Source organism: Lygodium microphyllum, chromosome 19, assembly GCF_053477565.2.
Source record: "Lygodium microphyllum isolate KBCC chromosome 19, Lygodium_microphyllum_v1.1.10, whole genome shotgun sequence".
In the NCBI taxonomy this organism is placed as follows: Eukaryota; Viridiplantae; Streptophyta; class Polypodiopsida; order Schizaeales; family Lygodiaceae; genus Lygodium; species Lygodium microphyllum.
Window position 1 is genome coordinate 103,077,796 of NC_141153.1, and position 17,355 is coordinate 103,095,150.

The 17,355-nt window shown below is 43.1% G+C and overlaps 2 protein-coding genes across 4 annotated transcripts in view; one reads left to right on the forward strand and one right to left on the reverse strand.

Annotated features, from left to right (window-relative positions):
- Window positions 1–17,355, reverse strand: part of LOC148020227 (uncharacterized) — a 145,123-nt gene that overhangs the window by 112,148 nt on the left and 15,620 nt on the right. Inside the window, exons 1-6 of one of the 3 annotated variants that reach the window (XM_087700551.1) lie at window positions 6,797–6,939; window positions 5,537–5,649; window positions 5,356–5,427; window positions 5,040–5,075; window positions 4,811–4,856; window positions 3,378–4,253 (exon numbers count right to left, since the gene is read on the reverse strand). In XM_087700551.1, the coding sequence (XP_087556677.1) occupies window positions 4,177–4,253; window positions 4,811–4,856; window positions 5,040–5,075; window positions 5,356–5,427; window positions 5,537–5,647 (342 nt within the window). In that variant the 5' untranslated portion in view covers window positions 5,648–5,649; window positions 6,797–6,939 and the 3' untranslated portion in view covers window positions 3,378–4,176. Of the gene's footprint in view, window positions 1–3,377; window positions 4,254–4,810; window positions 4,857–5,039; window positions 5,076–5,355; window positions 5,428–5,536; window positions 5,650–6,796; window positions 6,940–17,355 lie in introns of those variants that run through there. The other 2 variants (XM_087700549.1, XM_087700550.1) reach the window with 2 other exon arrangements.
- On the forward strand, window positions 14,222–16,448 carry LOC148020228 (uncharacterized). The gene is made up of 5 exons (XM_087700548.1): window positions 14,222–14,764; window positions 15,537–15,630; window positions 15,743–15,800; window positions 15,915–16,000; window positions 16,150–16,448. The coding sequence occupies exons 1-4, from the start codon at window positions 14,731–14,733 to the stop codon at window positions 15,963–15,965; spliced, it is 237 nt and encodes a 78-aa protein (XP_087556674.1). The 5' UTR covers window positions 14,222–14,730; the 3' UTR covers window positions 15,966–16,000; window positions 16,150–16,448.

Sequence of the window (17,355 nt, forward strand, 5' to 3'; positions counted from 1 at the left end):
AGCCAATCAAGAGTCCATGCAAAATTCAAATTTGATGCATTATCAATTCTTGCAAATCACAATCAAATTTCAGCCTATCCTCATTCAAGGGAAATTGGGACAATTGGAGCAATTCAGGGCAGTTTGGAGCTATGGGGATGATCGAGTTAATTTTGGGTCATTTGGGTCAATTTGGAGTATTGAGGGGTATTGGGGCAACTAGGGGGACATTCTTTTGGGCAATTTGGGTCATGCAGGGCATATTTGGGGCACTTAAGACGTGTCGTTCCCCCTGTTCCTATTCCCCAACCTTGGATATTCCCCCCTGTTCCCGTTCCCCGTTCCAAACAACTATGCTTTGAAGGGTGAGAGAGAGAGAGAGAGAGAGAAAGTAAGTTATATTAACGTCTATGAAAGGCCAAGTTGGCCTATGAGACCAAAATGCTACATATAAAATGTCTGGGAAACTTTCCAGGTCCCAATAAAACTATCATCTAATGCTATGATAAACTAATTGAGTAGGTACAAAATGGTATATAGGCTGGGTACAATTCATATGAGAGAATTTACAAATAGGGAGATAGGCCAATGTGCATTGTGAATAGTGACAATGTAGGCCCCAAGGCCCATGTTGAATACACTGCAAACTGCACTGCTCAAGCCTCAAACTTCAAAGGTTGTGTGTGTATGTGAGAGAGAGAGAGAGAGAGAGAGAGAGAGAGATCTTGATTACGAAAAAAAAAAAAGAAATCTTGTGTGATCAGAAAGTTTGGGGCAGCAATAGGGAGCTGTGTTTCCCACAGTTCATGCCAAGTGGAGTTCCTACAAGCTGATTCTAGTCATTTCCAGTCACGAAAGTGTTTTCCAGAGAAGAGACAAATGTCAAGACAGTTGTCAAACAAGCCCCACCACTTGCTACACCTCATGACATGTGACGGATGCTTGTCTTATGCTACTCCACTTTCTCTTTTTGCACTCACTCTTCTCTTTCTCCTATAAAGAGAGCTTCATTTTTCTCATTGCACATCAATTTTCTTGGTTGTAAACTTTTATACAATAGCTAAGGTAGTCTAAAGTAGTTGGCCCCATCCATCTCCATCATCATTGAATACCTCTATATTCTCTCTTCTTTCATTAATGTTTTATAGGACAACAAACCTGTAAATTCATTACAATCCCTCCTTCTCAAGGTCTTTCTTCCTTTTTAGAATAAGAAGCAAGCCATATCAATGTATCATTGATCAAATGGAGAATACCAATTCTCTCTCTTTCTACTCTCATCTTGTTAAAAAATCAATTGTTTTTATTGCCTAGTAAGTGATGCATATACACATGTACATCTTTACATAATTTTGTGAGAGTACGAAATACTTCTCCTCACTCTCAAGTTGATTGTAACCAAGCTCTTCCCTAAAGGACTTGGATTGAGTAGAAATACATTCCTTCGCGGAGAGGGGGGAGAGAGGGGTTTTTCCCATCTTCAACCCTCAATCTTGTCTCCATTACTTTAACATTTCCATAGCTATAATTTTCTAAATAATTGTCATTTTCAGCTTCAAGTATTTGCTTCCTCCATTTCTAGAAATCTCAAGTCTCAAAAACAAGTGAATATTATAATTGCTGAGCATCCTGTGTTGTTCAAGGTACTTACAATTTATAACTATTTATGCATTAGAAAGAGCAAGCTCTTAAGCATCTATTAGACAACATATTTCGGTTGTTCAACAACTAATAGCGCTACTAATGATTCCTATGAGGTCTGATAAGTAAGCCCCACAACTTAGAGCAGCAATAAGTAAATAAAATTTGCTACCCTTGCCCAACTAGACTGAGACACTTAAACATAGCTAGAAGATCCAGTAGGTAAGGACATGTGCACAACTGGGCAACACTAAGGGGTGGATACACTTGGGTAGATAACTCTTGCGAATCAAAACTTGAAGGTGCTTGGTGTGGGGGATTAACCCCCACCACCAGTACACCTCCACCATGCAGTTGCACAAAAGTAGAGAGCTTAAAGAAGTAAAATGTGTTAAGTTTGATGGTCCCCTTAGTGGTGTGTGGTCCTAAGATTAAGGAATCAAGGTGTAGCAAAAAAAAATGGGTGGGATTTGAAATTGAGGTATGGATGGAAGTGAAGTATATGTATCAAAAAGATTTTGTGAATTAAATAGAGATGATGAAAATTGAAATATAGAAGATGGAGCACCAAAAACAATCTGCCTTGTACAAGAAGAACTTGAAAAAGATATACTTGACTTTTTCTTATAATCGCCTCATTTTGTGTTAGCAAACTAGAAACGATTTATCTCCTTCATGACTTAATTCAATGTTAACAATTAAACAAAAAGGGGACAGAATAGCAGAGCCAACTGGCAAAGGCAAACAAAGGCTACAAAAGCAAAGAGAAATGCAAATCAAGCAAAGGACGCAAGGCATGTTATAATTTTTTATCAATATCCAAAGCCATACAATTAATTGTAATATTATTTTTAAGATCCGGGCATAGCACCCGTACAAGTTGTAACATTTTTTACCGGAAAGAAAGGCCGCAACTCAATAAGAACATGGGCACTAGCTTTCATTCACTTTCATAACATTCAGTATAATCTAAATGCACATGCATAAATCAAGAAAGAACAGCTTGGAGCTAAGCAAAAAAATTGGCCGCCCAACTTGAGTAAAAGCCCAAACTCAAAATCCCATGTATAAAAGCTAGAAAGTGAATGGATAAGCTCATTCTTGCAATGTGTAAACTTGAGAGCATGCTTCTTCTTGCTTCTATTGGAATAGAGGAGGTGGATCAAGTACCATCGGCATGGATCATGAAACTACCATCAAGCTTCTGCTTCACAATGTCGAGGAGAAAGTAAGATGGTGAGTTCATTTAATCCTTGTCAATTCATTCGTTCTTGCTTTTATATGGTTTGGGAGAAGAATGGATAGATCAACGAGTGCAAGAGATGTATCAGCTACGTGAGAGGTGACCATTGCTGAATCAAATGAAGCACTTGAAATAATAAGTGTTCTATCAATTCCGACAGTCGAGCTTACAAAAGCTCCGCCATCCAATATCTTGCATAACAAAAGAAGGAATGAAGGAAGGAATGGAAATTTCAACTTGTTTACCTTTCATCGATGAAGATGGAATTAGATTGAAGAATGGTATATAATCAATGTTTCCCTTTCTGATCGGGGGACTGGTTGTAGTAGGGGATTCCAACAATCCTACAAGTTCATTAGATTTGTGCACATAATCTAAAGGAACTTTGTCATAGTTACCTTCAAGAAGCTTTTGAGTCCGATGCATGAGAATCGAGTCATATTTGGCACGAGAGATTCAATATATCCTACAATATCCATAGTAGTCAGAGTTGTCCCCACCTATGTCAGACTCCCTAGAAGTACACTATGAATACTAGTCCTGTTTGGTCCTTGGTATAGGTTAAGTTGGAGGTTGCTTTGGTGATTAGTATTTGAAAACATCTTCCCTTTTGTATTCTTACTTCTCTTCAATGTCGAGCTTTTAGATCAAGGCTTAGATATCTTTAGTATGTTCCTAGCTTTGATATTGTGTAAGGAAATGCTCGAACAAAGAAGATAAACACAAAGTGTATGACAAACTACACTGATAAACAGTAGAATTCAAAGATAAAGAGTAACTCAGAGTCAATAAGAATGAATGCTAAAAACACACCATACAGAGTGAATACAATAACCTTGAACCTCTATGTCTTAGAATGGACCTGGGAAGAGATGAACTGGAGAGGTTGTCATACTCTGAACAGATCCCAAATTGCAGCAAGCAGTCTCTGTGTACAGTCAGCTGCTGTAGACACACATCAGAGTGTGTAATTTGTCCGGAACACGACCTGTGGCAGTGGCAGCAGGGCAGCCTACATAGGAGATGAGACGTAGGGCAGCAGTTGAGAAATGCACACCATGCTGCAGATGCGGTAGTTGGCAATAGGGCGACTGCTCCAAGGTATGCTGTAGATGCTGGGCGGCAGCAAGCAGCTGCAAATGCAGCCTCCTGCAGGCAGTTTCTGGCAACTGATGGCGATGAATGGCTCCAGGCTGAGCTTGGCAGCAGCTGACAGCAGCAAATGCAGGTGTAGACAGCTCCGGAACAGGGTGCAGGTAACAGATGACAGCTGCTAGGGAAGCGCCCCAGCTTGAGCACACTGGATACACAGATCACAAATTGAGATGTCCTCTGTGCAGGGTGTAGACAGCAGTGGAACAAAGCACCCGCTGGAGGAAAGCATGTAGATCTGCAAAACAGGATTGACAGATGGCTAGGCAAACTCTTTTAGATGTGGATCCAACCAAAAGTTTGGGTGTTTGCTTATGGAACATAGAAACTTTGGAGCATTTTGAGTTTTGGGGCTGTTTGAAATGAGCTAATGAAGGTTAAAACTATAATGCACATTTTTAACTTAACATGCACTTCCTCACCAGTGCCAAAGCATTCATATCAAATAGTCTCCAAAACATTAAGAGCACCACAGTTACCTTCAACCGAAGCTATTAATTTACAAGTGAAATAGCATGGTAAGCTTTTATATCAATGCAAGCACTTCAACTTCCTGTTCATAGTATTAATAGCCAGAGCCTAAATTCAGCTGAGAACTACATGCAATTAGCTAAGTCCATTGGGCTGTGTCACTGAAGAACCATCTTTAACATCTTTGGATACTGAAGTTACAAGTATATTCACACACATCTCGAACAAAGATGTGCACAAATACAATGCATATTGTAAATTAGCTGTTACTAGCAACAGTAAAAGAAGCCAATGCAGCACACTACTATTTCACCAGTCCTTCACCTTTAGTCAAGACATCCACTTCACCAGTTGAACGATCTTGATGTACCTGCAGAATTCAGTAACAAAGGTGGATCTCAATAAACTTCCAGTAGCAATAGACTGCAACCAATTTTATTGCTTTGCAACAATCAAACCATATTGGAGGACTTCCTTTGCTGGTAAGAAATAAAACATACTTTCCGGATAACATGAAACTTTTATAAGGGTTTCTAAAGAGTATTGAACCCACCGTTATAACCCTATGAATTATAGGTATTTCATGGCCCTACATCAAAAAGCAGAAAAAACAATCTCAGGAATCCAATACCTCATTAGAGTATAACCACAATTGCAGTTTCTGAATTGTTAAGGCTTTGCATAAGATTTTGGAACAAATCCACAACATCAACACTATAAAAGTAAACAGATGTCAGAAAGATTGACAAATGTGTATAAAGATAGAGCATCAGGTGTCAAAAGAGAACTTGAACTGAGATCAATTCCCTTTTCTACACAATATTGCAATAAAGTCGATGAAACTGAAAATGAGAGAGTCAAAGATTTACATCTACACGAAAAACCACAATCTCTCCAGCTCGCACTGGAGCATCACTCATTTTTAGGAAAACAATATCACCCTGCACCAATCCATCCAACAAAGCAGTATGGCTTAGGCATTTCACATGTTGAAGTGGCACCTTGATGATATATATGCAGAAGAAACAAAAGAGAGACTTGGAAATTTACTCTTCTGAAACCTGGTTCCATACTCTCTGAAAGCACCACAACCACAGGTGACTCAGTACCGCTTAAAAGGATCAATCCATTCCAGATCACTAATGCTGATGCAACAATCATAGCTGTGAAAAAAGAGAAAAGATTACAAAATGTTCCAGAAACCTTACAGATCTCTCTGCATATGCTCAAACACTATTAGGTAAGAATATTGCACAACTTTGATGTATGAGATGAAGCGAAGTAAAGAGTAAACCGACATTATAATTATTTATACCATTTGGCACCAGCTAAACAGAAGCAAACCATTTATATTCTGATATAAGATCAGTCATAACTGTGAAGAACCTTGCACCAACTCCCACTCTTGCAGTACTTCAACCTGTAACCGCTGGTGAGGCACATGTGGAGTTCTCCTATACTAAATGTAGCTTGCTTACAAACCCACAAAAAGGTTTGACAACATCACTTACATATCAACAATATCCTAAGTAAGAGAGCTGCAAATCAAGCATGCATAACACCTGAATATAATCATTAGTTGTGCATGGGGTAGGCACAAATGTACTGGCCAGTACTGCTAGCTTTTACAAAATTTCCACAGCTTACACATATTATAAAAAAGAAAAAGAACAAATGTTCTATTGAAGAGCTTAATTATACATGCAACTTTGTATGGCTTTTCCTTCTGATGAAATTCAAGCTTTTTTTGGCATGTGTAGATTGAAGATGGTGAGCTCAATGTGCCTCCATCTTGTTCAGGAGTGGGTCCTAGTGGCTCCTGACCCAATCATGTATTTGCAAGGGGACAGTTGTGGGTCAACTATGCATGTGTTCTTTTCTCTTTCCAGGAAAAAAAAAAGATTATTTAATAAATCCCCTCAAACAAAATATCCAAAGGGAAATTACAAGGTCAGCCTTGTAAGAGACTTCTAAAAACAAAACAAAACCTGGACTCCCTCTCTCCAACAAAGGATGTTGCATGCCTGAATGATACAAAGTATATGGAGGACTAGATAGACATAGGAGGTGAAGATGATGACGATGGACACTGGCTGAGAAGATGATCTACTGGATGTACGAGTGAAGGGGCAAGCTGCCTATAAATAGGCAAATTGAGGCCCAACTAGTATACAAACTGGCCATGTCCAAAATGCAAGTGCCCATGAAACCAGCCTTCCTTCCGTGGATGGGCGGTAAATCCCTAATTACAACTTAATTACAGCAGCAAACAATAAATGCAAATCTGAAAATACAAATTTACCTACTGACCTTGGACAATGCACACCCGATTGGCCCCAAAATTGGTGCCCCTTTCAGTATTTCTTTAGCTTTATTGAAGAAGAAGTTGATTTACAATGCAATTCTCCCAATCCCCTTCGCAATCCAAACTCCCCTTGCTGTCCAAAGTGACCAACAAGTCTTCAATCTGATTTGCCCCTTGAATCGGGCACTTAATTGGCCTTCACCCACTTTATAGATAATGAAAATGCCCCAAATTCAATGGCCGGCTAGTCCTCCACCTGAATTTAGCTGAAATTCACCTTCAGCCCTGAAAAATCTAAGTCTTGGAGCTTCCAATTTCTAGCATGCTTCCCGAGGCTACTACTAAACCCTAATTTCTGCTGTGAATTAGGGTTTACAACAAAGAAATTTGCAATTTCTCAGCCTCCAAGGGTCCAAATGCTGAGATCTTCAGATCAAGGCTATGAAATGGCTAGGAGATGAGAGAGAAAGTTGTAGAGAGAGAAAATTCAGAGTCTTGTCGCGAAGAATGACTAAAAATCAATCAAATGCAGCTGATGCCCTACCACAACAATATTAAATGCTGTCGCCTACAGCTAAGACATCCAAATCAGCTGTCACCTTGTACCTGGATGCAATCATCCAGCTGTGGAGGGTCCGAATTTGCAATCATCTCCTCAAAACTCACTCGTGGCTGGCTACAATGGCTGAAAATAGGCTGGCCATGGCTGCTCACAGCTCTCACACATTTGCTACAGCAAGAATGATCTTGTTTTTCCTCTTCTTCAGCCTTTTACCAACCTGTATGGGCAAATGTGCCAAGCGGCACCCTTTCCAAATGGTTTTTCCAACATTATCCACTCAAAACTCACTCGTGGCTGGCCGCAATGGCTGAAAATAGGTTGGCCATGGCTGCCCACAACTCTCCCACATTTGCTACAACAAGAATGATCTTGTTTTTCCTCTTCTTCAGCCTTTTACTAGCCTGTATGGGCAAGTTTGCCAAGTGGCAACCTTCCCAAATGGTTTTCCCAACATTATCCATCATTAAATATTAATTTTCAATCTTTAATTACTAAAAATTAATCTAATAATTATTTCACTGCCCACAAAAATAATCTCACTAGCCAATAATTAAATTGGCTAGGCACTCCCAAGTCTCTCTGTGCCATTTTTGACCATTAGATTGGCATTAGGTACCATTAAACACCACATCTCTAGTGTCATCACCACAACTAACACTTATGGCCAAATGAATGACCTAGGCCAACAATTGACACCAGATACCACCAAGTACCTGTGCAACATAACTTATAGCAACTTTTGCATTTGATATCCTATGATTTTCTCAGGTCCCGAACTCGTAAATTTACTCTAATCCCAATTGCACCTTACATGTGTAACATTTACTTAATCGTGTGACTAAAAATTAATCCACATGTCAAGTGAGGTTTCAAAAATACATGTCCTCATGACATCATCCTTCTTCATCCATTTGGCATCCATTGGTGAATAATTCTGAAACTTCACCAAGTACGTTCTGGAACCCTTACCCCTAATCTTCCTCTCTGTGTGCCAAATCTGCTCTAGTACCACTATTTCATTGAGCTCTTCGATCTCCGGCTGAATTTCAGCAGATACAACCTCTAGCACATCTCCGTGAAAAGATCTAAGCAAACTCACAAGAAAGACATTGTGTATCCGCCAGTGTGGAGGCAATTCCAGCCTGTAGCATGCATCACTGATCCTCTCTAACACTTGAAATGGATCATAGTATCTCATTGACAACTTTTGATACAATCGCTCTTTGCCCTTCATCTTTTTCAGCCGTGCCTTTTCAAATTGCACCAATACATAATCGCCCTCTACAAAGTACAAAGCACACCTATGACGATCAGCTGCTCTCTTTTGCTTATCCTGTGATCTTTGAAGCACATACTTAACCTTCTGATAAGCTGTATCCATGCTTTCCACATAGGGATCAGCCTCAAAGATCTTATCTTTTGTGTGCAAAATAAGGGGTACTTTCTTACCACCTTCTACAACCTCAAAAGGAGCCTTACGAGTGAAACTATGCACTGTGTTGTTGTATGCAAACTCAACCAACGGTAAATACTGTTCCCACTGTGCTTTGTGGTCTGATACATAGCACTTCAAAAGATCTAACACTGTGGAATTTGCCTCCTCATCCTGACCATCAGTTTGTGGATGGAAGGATAAAGAGAATTTCAACGTTGTGTCCATGTTCTCAAACAATCCTTTCCAAAACAAACTTGTCATCTGTGGGTCACGATCACTAATGATCGACTCTGGCATACCGTGATACTTAAACACATGTTGCATAAAAAGCCGTGCCATATGACCAAACTTTATCTTTTTCCTCACTAAAATGAAACAGGCCTGCTTACTAAACCTGCATATGATAGTCCATATCCCATCATTCCCTGTAGGTGTGCATGGAAGCTTAAAGATAATATCCATAGCAATGCTCTGCTAAGGCCTATCGGGAATAGGCAAGGGCTGCAAAAAAAACCCGGCATCTTTTGTCTATCATACTTAACTTTCTAGCATACTATGCATGTCCTAACAAAAGCGGCCAATAAAAGAAGTGATCAACTGCCTTAATTGTGGCATCAATATCCCTATGACCCGCATAAGGAGGGGCATGACTCTCAGTTATCACCTTAGCCCTCAACTGCTTTGTGACACATAGTCATCCATGCATCATCAGAAAGCCCTCTTGAAGTACAAAAAGATCATGCGTTTGGCCATTGCAAAGTTGATCACATAGACATTTCCAAAGTCAAAATCAGCAGCATATTGATCCTTCATGGCATCCAACTCAGTGTGATAAACCATATTGACAGCCAACAACTGAGGTTTACGTGACAATGCATCATCCACTACATTCTTTTTGCCATCTATGTACATAATCTGAAAGTGAAACATAGACAAAAAGTTTGCCCACCACATGTGCTTCTCAGATAACTTCATCTGAGTCAAAAAGTAGCGCAAAGTCTGGTGGTCTGCCTACATTGTGAAATCAACACCTAAGAGATAGTGTTTCCATATGGAAAGTGCATGAATTACAGCCAAGAGCTCTTTCTTATAGACCTGCAAATTCCTCTCTGCACCATGGAGAACACGACTCTCATAAGCAACCACACGGCCATCTTGAATTAAAACAGCCCCAATGTTGTTTCCACATGCATCACACTACACAACAAATGACTTCCTGAGATTGGGCAATACAAGCACAAGATCCGAAGTCATCTTTTCTTTTAATGCATCAAATGCTGAAATTTACACTCTTGTCCATTTGAATGGTACATTATTCTTCTGCAATGCATGCAATATTGGAAGCATGATTGTCTGAGCCACTTTGAGGCAGACATGGAATGGCCACGCTTGCGACTTCCAATACATAAACTTCGCCGCCAATTTTTGTGAAATCCACTCCAGCAGGGCTTTTGGCCGTACATCCACCCCCAATGGGTATCCAAGATGCCTGACAATGGAGCCACGGGAAACCACCTGGCCTTGCCAGCCTAAGGACTGCAAATCAGGCTCCGTACAACTGAGAATGGCTGACTTAAGGGCATTGATGCGAAGCCCAGAGGCCTGATCAAAGAGTGTCCAAACATCTAATGCCCTTCGAATGTTGTCCCTGTCCGCCTGCAAAATCATAAAGGTGTCATTAGCCAAAGATTGGCTAACGAAGTGCTGACCCAACGGAAGAGACAGCCCGGCCAGCTGAGCAGAGGTTGCCATGGAGGATAACATTGAAAGGACCGGGTGAGTCGCCAGGGCAAAGAAGAGAGGGCTCAAAGGACAACCCTGTCTGACCGAGCGTGCAAGGACAAATGGCTCTGTAACTCCACCATTAAGCATAACTCTGGAGGAAGCCTCCGCACTAATGGTGTAGATCAATCGGGACATTCGGGTACCAAAGCCCATAGCCGACATGAGGTCTGCAATGAAAGACCAGTCCACATAATCAAACGCCTTTTCCAAGTCCAATTGGATCAATACCACTTCCTGACCGGAGTGCCGCACATAGTCAATAGCCATTTGCACATTTAAGATATTATGCAGAATGTTGCATCCCTTAATGAAACCATATTGGAGAGGATGCACAATAGCTGGAAGGTGCTTGTGGAGCCGATTCGCCAGCACTTTGGAGTAGATTTTATACATGGAGCCCATCAAAGAGATTGGTCTCCAGTGTTGTAACTTTGACGGCGAAGGGACCTTTGGAATTAGTTTGATAAGGCCTTCTTTCCATGAGGAGGGCATGACCCCCGTTTCCCACACCTGCTGAAACATGGCCACCAATGGCTTCACCAACTGCGTGGCCGAGGTCTGAAAGAATTCATTAGTGAGACCATCCCAGCCAGGACTTTTATCATTCGGCAGGTGCAACAAAACGTCCATAACCTCTTCCTCGCAAATATCCGTCTCCAAAGCGGCTTGCATATCAACTGGAACCTGTTGGCGGACCAGATGATAGAAGACCGAGCGGGCATGCGTAACCTGGCTAGAAGGCGAGGAAGAGGAACCAAGAAGTTCCATAAAATAGTTTCTGCACATAGTGACAATGGTCTGTGGATCCGTGACCATGCGACCTTCCGAATCCTGGAGTCTGGTCATATTTTCGCGAGCCGGAGACGCATGCAAGGCGCGAAAGAACTTATGAGACTGGCAGGCGCTATCTTGCATTGTGTCCATCAAGTTGTGCAGCTTGGCCTGTTGATAAGATTTCAACTGAAACACTTGAATAAGATGGGCCAACCGCCTCTCCAGAGACAGCAGAAAATCATCATCAGGGGAATCCAGGAGCAAGGAACGGACCAAAGCCAGTAAGTCTTCTGCTGCATGTCGACGTCGGCGGCAAAGTGAGGCATGATGGATCCCATACTGGCGAGCAACCCGCTGCACATTAGAGAGCAGCCGTGCAAATGAAGGCCAGCCCTCAGAGGCGAAGTCCAATAAGAACCTCTCAATCAGCTGCTGCATATAGCCCTGGAAAATTGAATGCTTCAAATAAGAGGAGTTGAAACGTAAAGGGAGCCTATCCAGGAATTGCACAAAAGGTGCAATAGAGTGTGCCCGCATCTCAAGCTGGAGGGGGAAATGGTCCGACAACGCATATTGCCGCAAGACCTTCATTTCCAGCATCTCGGGAAGAAAATCATCGCCCTGCATGATATACATTCTGTCCAGTCGCGACCAGGTAGTTGCATATTGTGCGGAATGAAAAGTAAACCCTGAAAAAGAAGGGTGAAGCCACGACCAAAGATCTTGCTTGAGCACGTGCAAAGCAAAGGAACTCCACACCCGGCTTTCCGGCGTATCCATTACCGAATGCCCTGAAGTGGACTGAGAAGAGTCAACACACATATTGAAATCTCCCATCAAGAACCCCCTTCGGCCGAGTGACATGGAGCCCTGCAAAGTGGACCAAAGATCCCGTCGGGATGCGGGATCATTCGGAACATAGAGGCCCAACAGCCATAAAATCTCTCCTTCAAATAAGACTTCGATCACCAGAAAGCGGCCCTGCACATCATTTTTAACAAGGACAGGCTGATATTTCTCATGGACAATCATCAGCACGCCCGAATAGTGTGTAGCATGGGTCCCTGCATAAAACAGACGGAATCCATGACAATCCATCACTTTTCCTGCTTCACCGTGACTTTTGTGCTCAATTGCACACAATACATCCCACTGGTTCTCGTGCAAGACGGTCCACATGGCATGTTGCTTATGGCGAGAGCAAATGCCTCGCACATTCCACGTGGCTATCTTCATGTATCCTCAAAGAAGGAAGTCAGGAACGAGGCACCTGCTACCTCGATTTCACCTTTTCCGCGAGAGCATCCAGGACACCCTCATCCAGAAAATCAGCCAATACTGCAAAAGAATTCTGGCGACCTGCTTTGGAGGTAGAAGGGAAATCCACTGCCTTGGGAGAGGGGCGGGGATAACGCCGATCCCAGGGTGTAATAACATTTCCTTTGGCATCGAACGCCAGCTTGGCAGGTGGGCCTCTGGGGCCGTCGGTATAGGCTCTCCTTGGAGACTGATTGCGGGGGCCCGACGGGGCCATAGGACGCGCAGCCTGCTATGAAGTGGCCATTTCTTTCCGGCGTGTATACGTGCGCACGGAATCCTGGGAAGCGGGAGGCCCAGGATCCGCCAGGCCTGCATCCAACTTTTTACCTTTTTTAGGACGTGCCTCAATCCAGTCAGTGCGACGGGAATCCACACTCAGGACCTGTTGTTTGCCTTTATCCATGACATGAGGAGACTGAAGGGCTTCCTGAGGCGTGGCATCAAGCACCATGTCGTCCTTGGGCAGCACAACCTGCGCATCCTCCGAAGACGATTGCTTTTCAGGGCATTCGGCCATGAAATGCCCCAATTTACCACATGAAAAGCAGTGGCCCATAAAGTTGCCCCATTTTAAGCGAAAATACAAAGGATGCATGCCCGAACAATTGAGGCGAAGCCACGCGGGCCTTTTCCTGGCCGTGTCCCATAGCATGCATAAACGGTTGCGGTTCATCGCCCTGAGGCTTGGGGGAACCAGCACTGTTCCCACAACTGCCATCGCATCCTTCAACATGGGCCAATAAACCGCCGGACAGTTTTCCACCTCTACCCACACCGGGCATTCGCGTTGAAGCAGACGCTGGAAGTCGGCCATGGGGCGCCATGGCACAACATGAACCAAGCGGCGATCAAAGAATAGCGGCAACTTGGACAGGAGCTCAGCGCGATGCGTTTCCGATTTCAGCAGGACCTCATAAAACCCGCGAGGTCCAAGGAAGATTTCCTCAACAGACTCCCCTTGCAATAGATGGTGTAGCCACTGGCGAATATGCGAAAGCACTGGGATCCTGCCAATGAAGAAAAGTATAACTGCACGGTCATAGAACACCGAGAAGGATCGCAAGACTGATTTGGGGTCCACCGTGGCTTCCAGCACATCATCCGTTCCCGCAACAGAAAAAGATTCGGTATCATGCTGGACATAATCGCCGAGCAGAGTATTGGCGAAGTCCAGCAAATGCTCCCAGTCGATTTCCTGCGAATCCACAGGATCAGAGGCCACTTGCGCATAGGAGCGTTCCGGAGGACTCATTGGCTCATCAGGCGTATGCTTGGAGCGTTTGCCGGCAGGCGGCTGTTCAGAACTCGGCGGCAACTCCTCCGTGCATGGCACCATATCTTCCGACTCCTCTGCTTCGGAATCAGGGCCAAGGGCTGCCACCGTCCGGTCAAGAAAATCCAAATCCAGGCCAGCCATACTGCTGTCTTCACACAGAGGGCGAGCTCTCTCTCTCTCTCTCTCTCTCTCTCTCTCTCTCTCGTGAGGCAGAGGTGCACGTCTGTCTGCCTCAGTCGTGGCCTGTCCAGAGATAGTGTAGGTGACGCAGAGGGCAGGGCGCAACCCTAATGATGCAGGTTTACGAGCACGATTCGCAGGACTGAAGGGCAGCTGCAGGGACCACGGCGTGCAGGGACCACGAGGCTCAGGTTTGATGGCGACAGTAGGGACCTCGAATCGCAGGGCTGACAGGCGATGTCTGCGACCAGGACCCGCAGGTCAGACAACCCGCGGCAGGGAGGGGCGGTCTGCCTCAGTCATGGCCTGTCCAGAGATAGTGTAGGTGACGCAGAGGGCAGGGCGCAACCCTAATGATGCAGGTTTACGAGCACGATTCGCAGGACTGAAGGGCAGCTGCAGGGACCACGGCGTGCAGGGACCACGAGGCTCAGGTTTGATAGCGACAGCAGGGACCTCGAATCGCAGGGCTGACAGGCGATGTCTGTGGCGAGCTAACAGGCAGTTGACAGGCGACGGCGCCCAGGACTGATGGCGACGGCAAGGACCCCAGCACGCAGGGCAGACAGGTGACGACGGCGACTAGGACCTGCAGGTCAAACGGCTGATGGCCGCGCGAGGCGCTCAGGCGACGACATCAGGTCGCACCCTCTCTCTCTCTCTCTCTCTCTCTCTCTCTCTCTCTCTCTCTCCGGGTAATAGGTAACTATATTAATTACAAAAAAAGGCAAAAGATTACCACACACCTCTCTCTCTCTCTTTTTTTCGTAAAAGGTAATTGTATTAATTACGAAAAAAATACAACCTCTCTCTCTCTCTCTCTCTCTCTCTCTCTCTCTCAAGCTTACACTTCTCTTATTTGTATGATGTATCCACTCCCATCTATGTACTTGTAAGTTGTAGCACATATTGCGCATGAGGCATATACCATAGAGGTTTTTGCATGTTACCCTCAAGTAATCATTTTGTATACTCTAATACCATTGCTGTTTAGACGCTTAAACATTTATTCTATTATCTTTGGTCCAAAACTCAAGATGATTTTTTTTCTTACTAATATCGTACCATACCTTATAAAATTTTTAAAGTACTTTCAGTATTGTATTTTACCATGTTGTACTATATCGTACGTTTCATACTTGACAACTATGTCTGAAATTTAGCCTTTTTACCTGAAACTACACCTTCTGCACAAGTGTGATTCATGAATGGTTTAGAGTATGGTCTTTTTGCGTGTTGCAAATTTGTGATCTTATGTTGTGCTTTACTTAATATGAACGGCGGAAAGAGCTTGTAACAGGATAAAAGCATGCTGCCTCTACTGGTGTTATTTTAAGTTCATTCTTGTATTACTGCAAAGTTATTGATAGGCATATGTCCTAATTTGGGTTGATGTAAAACTCATGACTGCAGGAGACAACAATTCTGGAGATGATAGAGTCGGACTCCTTTATGCAGAGGGTCAAATGTGGGTGGACCGACACCACATCATGGGCCGAGCTGCTGGGTAGTCTTGTCATTCCTTTTCTGTACAATTTTGGTGACGACTTGTGAGGTAGCTTGAAATTTATCTGCTGTTAAGTAGGGCTAGCTGATGTGTGCTTTTACCCCTGTTGCAGTATTTTGCCTTACGTCGGCTGGCTAACAATAGTCATGACAGACCAGCCATTCATAAAGGTGGTTTGCTTGTGTTTGTTGTCTACATTTTGAGACTGACAAGATTGGTGCTTCTTCTGCATGCATTCTTTACTGTGGTTTTGGTGGATGGTAACTGTTTGTTTGTTTCCACAGTACATTTTGATAGGAGCATTGGGACTGTTAGTTATCACCTCCAAGGACTAGGTTTTTAGGATTCTTGTTGTAGACTCGAAACACAGGTACTTTGTCTTTACAGCCATTGAGTGAGGTTTTGCAGATGAACATGATTGGCTTTACTTTTATTTTGAAAAAGAAAAAAAAGACATGCTAAACTCGGTTTATGAATTGAGTATTATTGTAAGTCATGTCCTCTTCAAAATATTTACAGGGCTGAATTGTAAGGTTTACCAGTTCTGTTCATCGATCTAGTGCCCATTGTGCCAAACTGGCAACCTGCTCTCTTTTAACTCCACATGAAAGACACCAGTATATCAAGGTCGTGCTAAGAGTGGCTGTGTAGGTTGCTGATTTCAGGACTTGAATAAGATCCATTCACTAGAGCATGAAAACTATGTTTCTTGGAGTTGGGAGATTCAATATGTAAACCTGAGTTGTCATTTCTTACACCATGGTTACCCTTAACGCCTAAAGGACATGTATAAGTTCAATTTGTAACCTGAGTTGTCATTTTCTTACAAAGTTGCTCTCAATGCATATTACTAATGGTAACCCTTATCACTTGGACTTGCATGATAAACAGTGCTTTGGGTTTAGTGAAAAATGTAGCTGCCAGTGATAGCATGTAAGGAAACACAGAAGAATAAAAAAGTGCTTGTATTGTACTGCTGCTATTTGTATTGAAGGATATAAAAGCATGTACTGATAGGGTACCTGTTGGAGAGAGAGATCAGGTTTTAAGGACTTCCATGATCATTCTGATAAGTTGAATTTTTGTTCTGCTTAACTTTCAATTCTGATAAGTTGAGTTTTTGTTCTGCTTAACTTTCAACTATTATGCTTGGTCAGCCAGTGGTTCGGTGATTGTGGTACTCATTGTTAATTGTTGCTCTTAAGGATGCTTTGAGACAGTAAAGCTTCTTGATTTTGCTGCACTGTGCCATTTAAGTGAACAAGGTTGACAGTGGCTTTTAGGAGGAGATGTGCGTGTGCACACACATGCACACTCATGTGCACTCATGAACACACGTGCATGCAGCCCCAAATGTTAGAATTCTCAATTGAAGAAAGACTCTTACAAAAGATGAATCAATGACAGCATGATGACTTAGAATAGAATTGATGGCATCAAATGAGATAGGCTTCCACTATCACAAGGAAGTGAATTATTTATGCTTTGATTAGCATTTGATTTAGTTGTTAATCAAATGTGCAAATGTGATGTGCACACAAGTTGTGCAAAGATGATGGGCCAAAGACCCCAAGATATCAGCGGATATCAAAGGCAAAAGTTGTAATAAGTTCATATTAGTCACATACTAGTGCTTGGTGACAAATTTTGACCTAGAAACTAGGAAATAGGCATCAATTTCTTAGTTAATGCCAATTTAGGGGCTAATAAATGCTCAAGATTGCT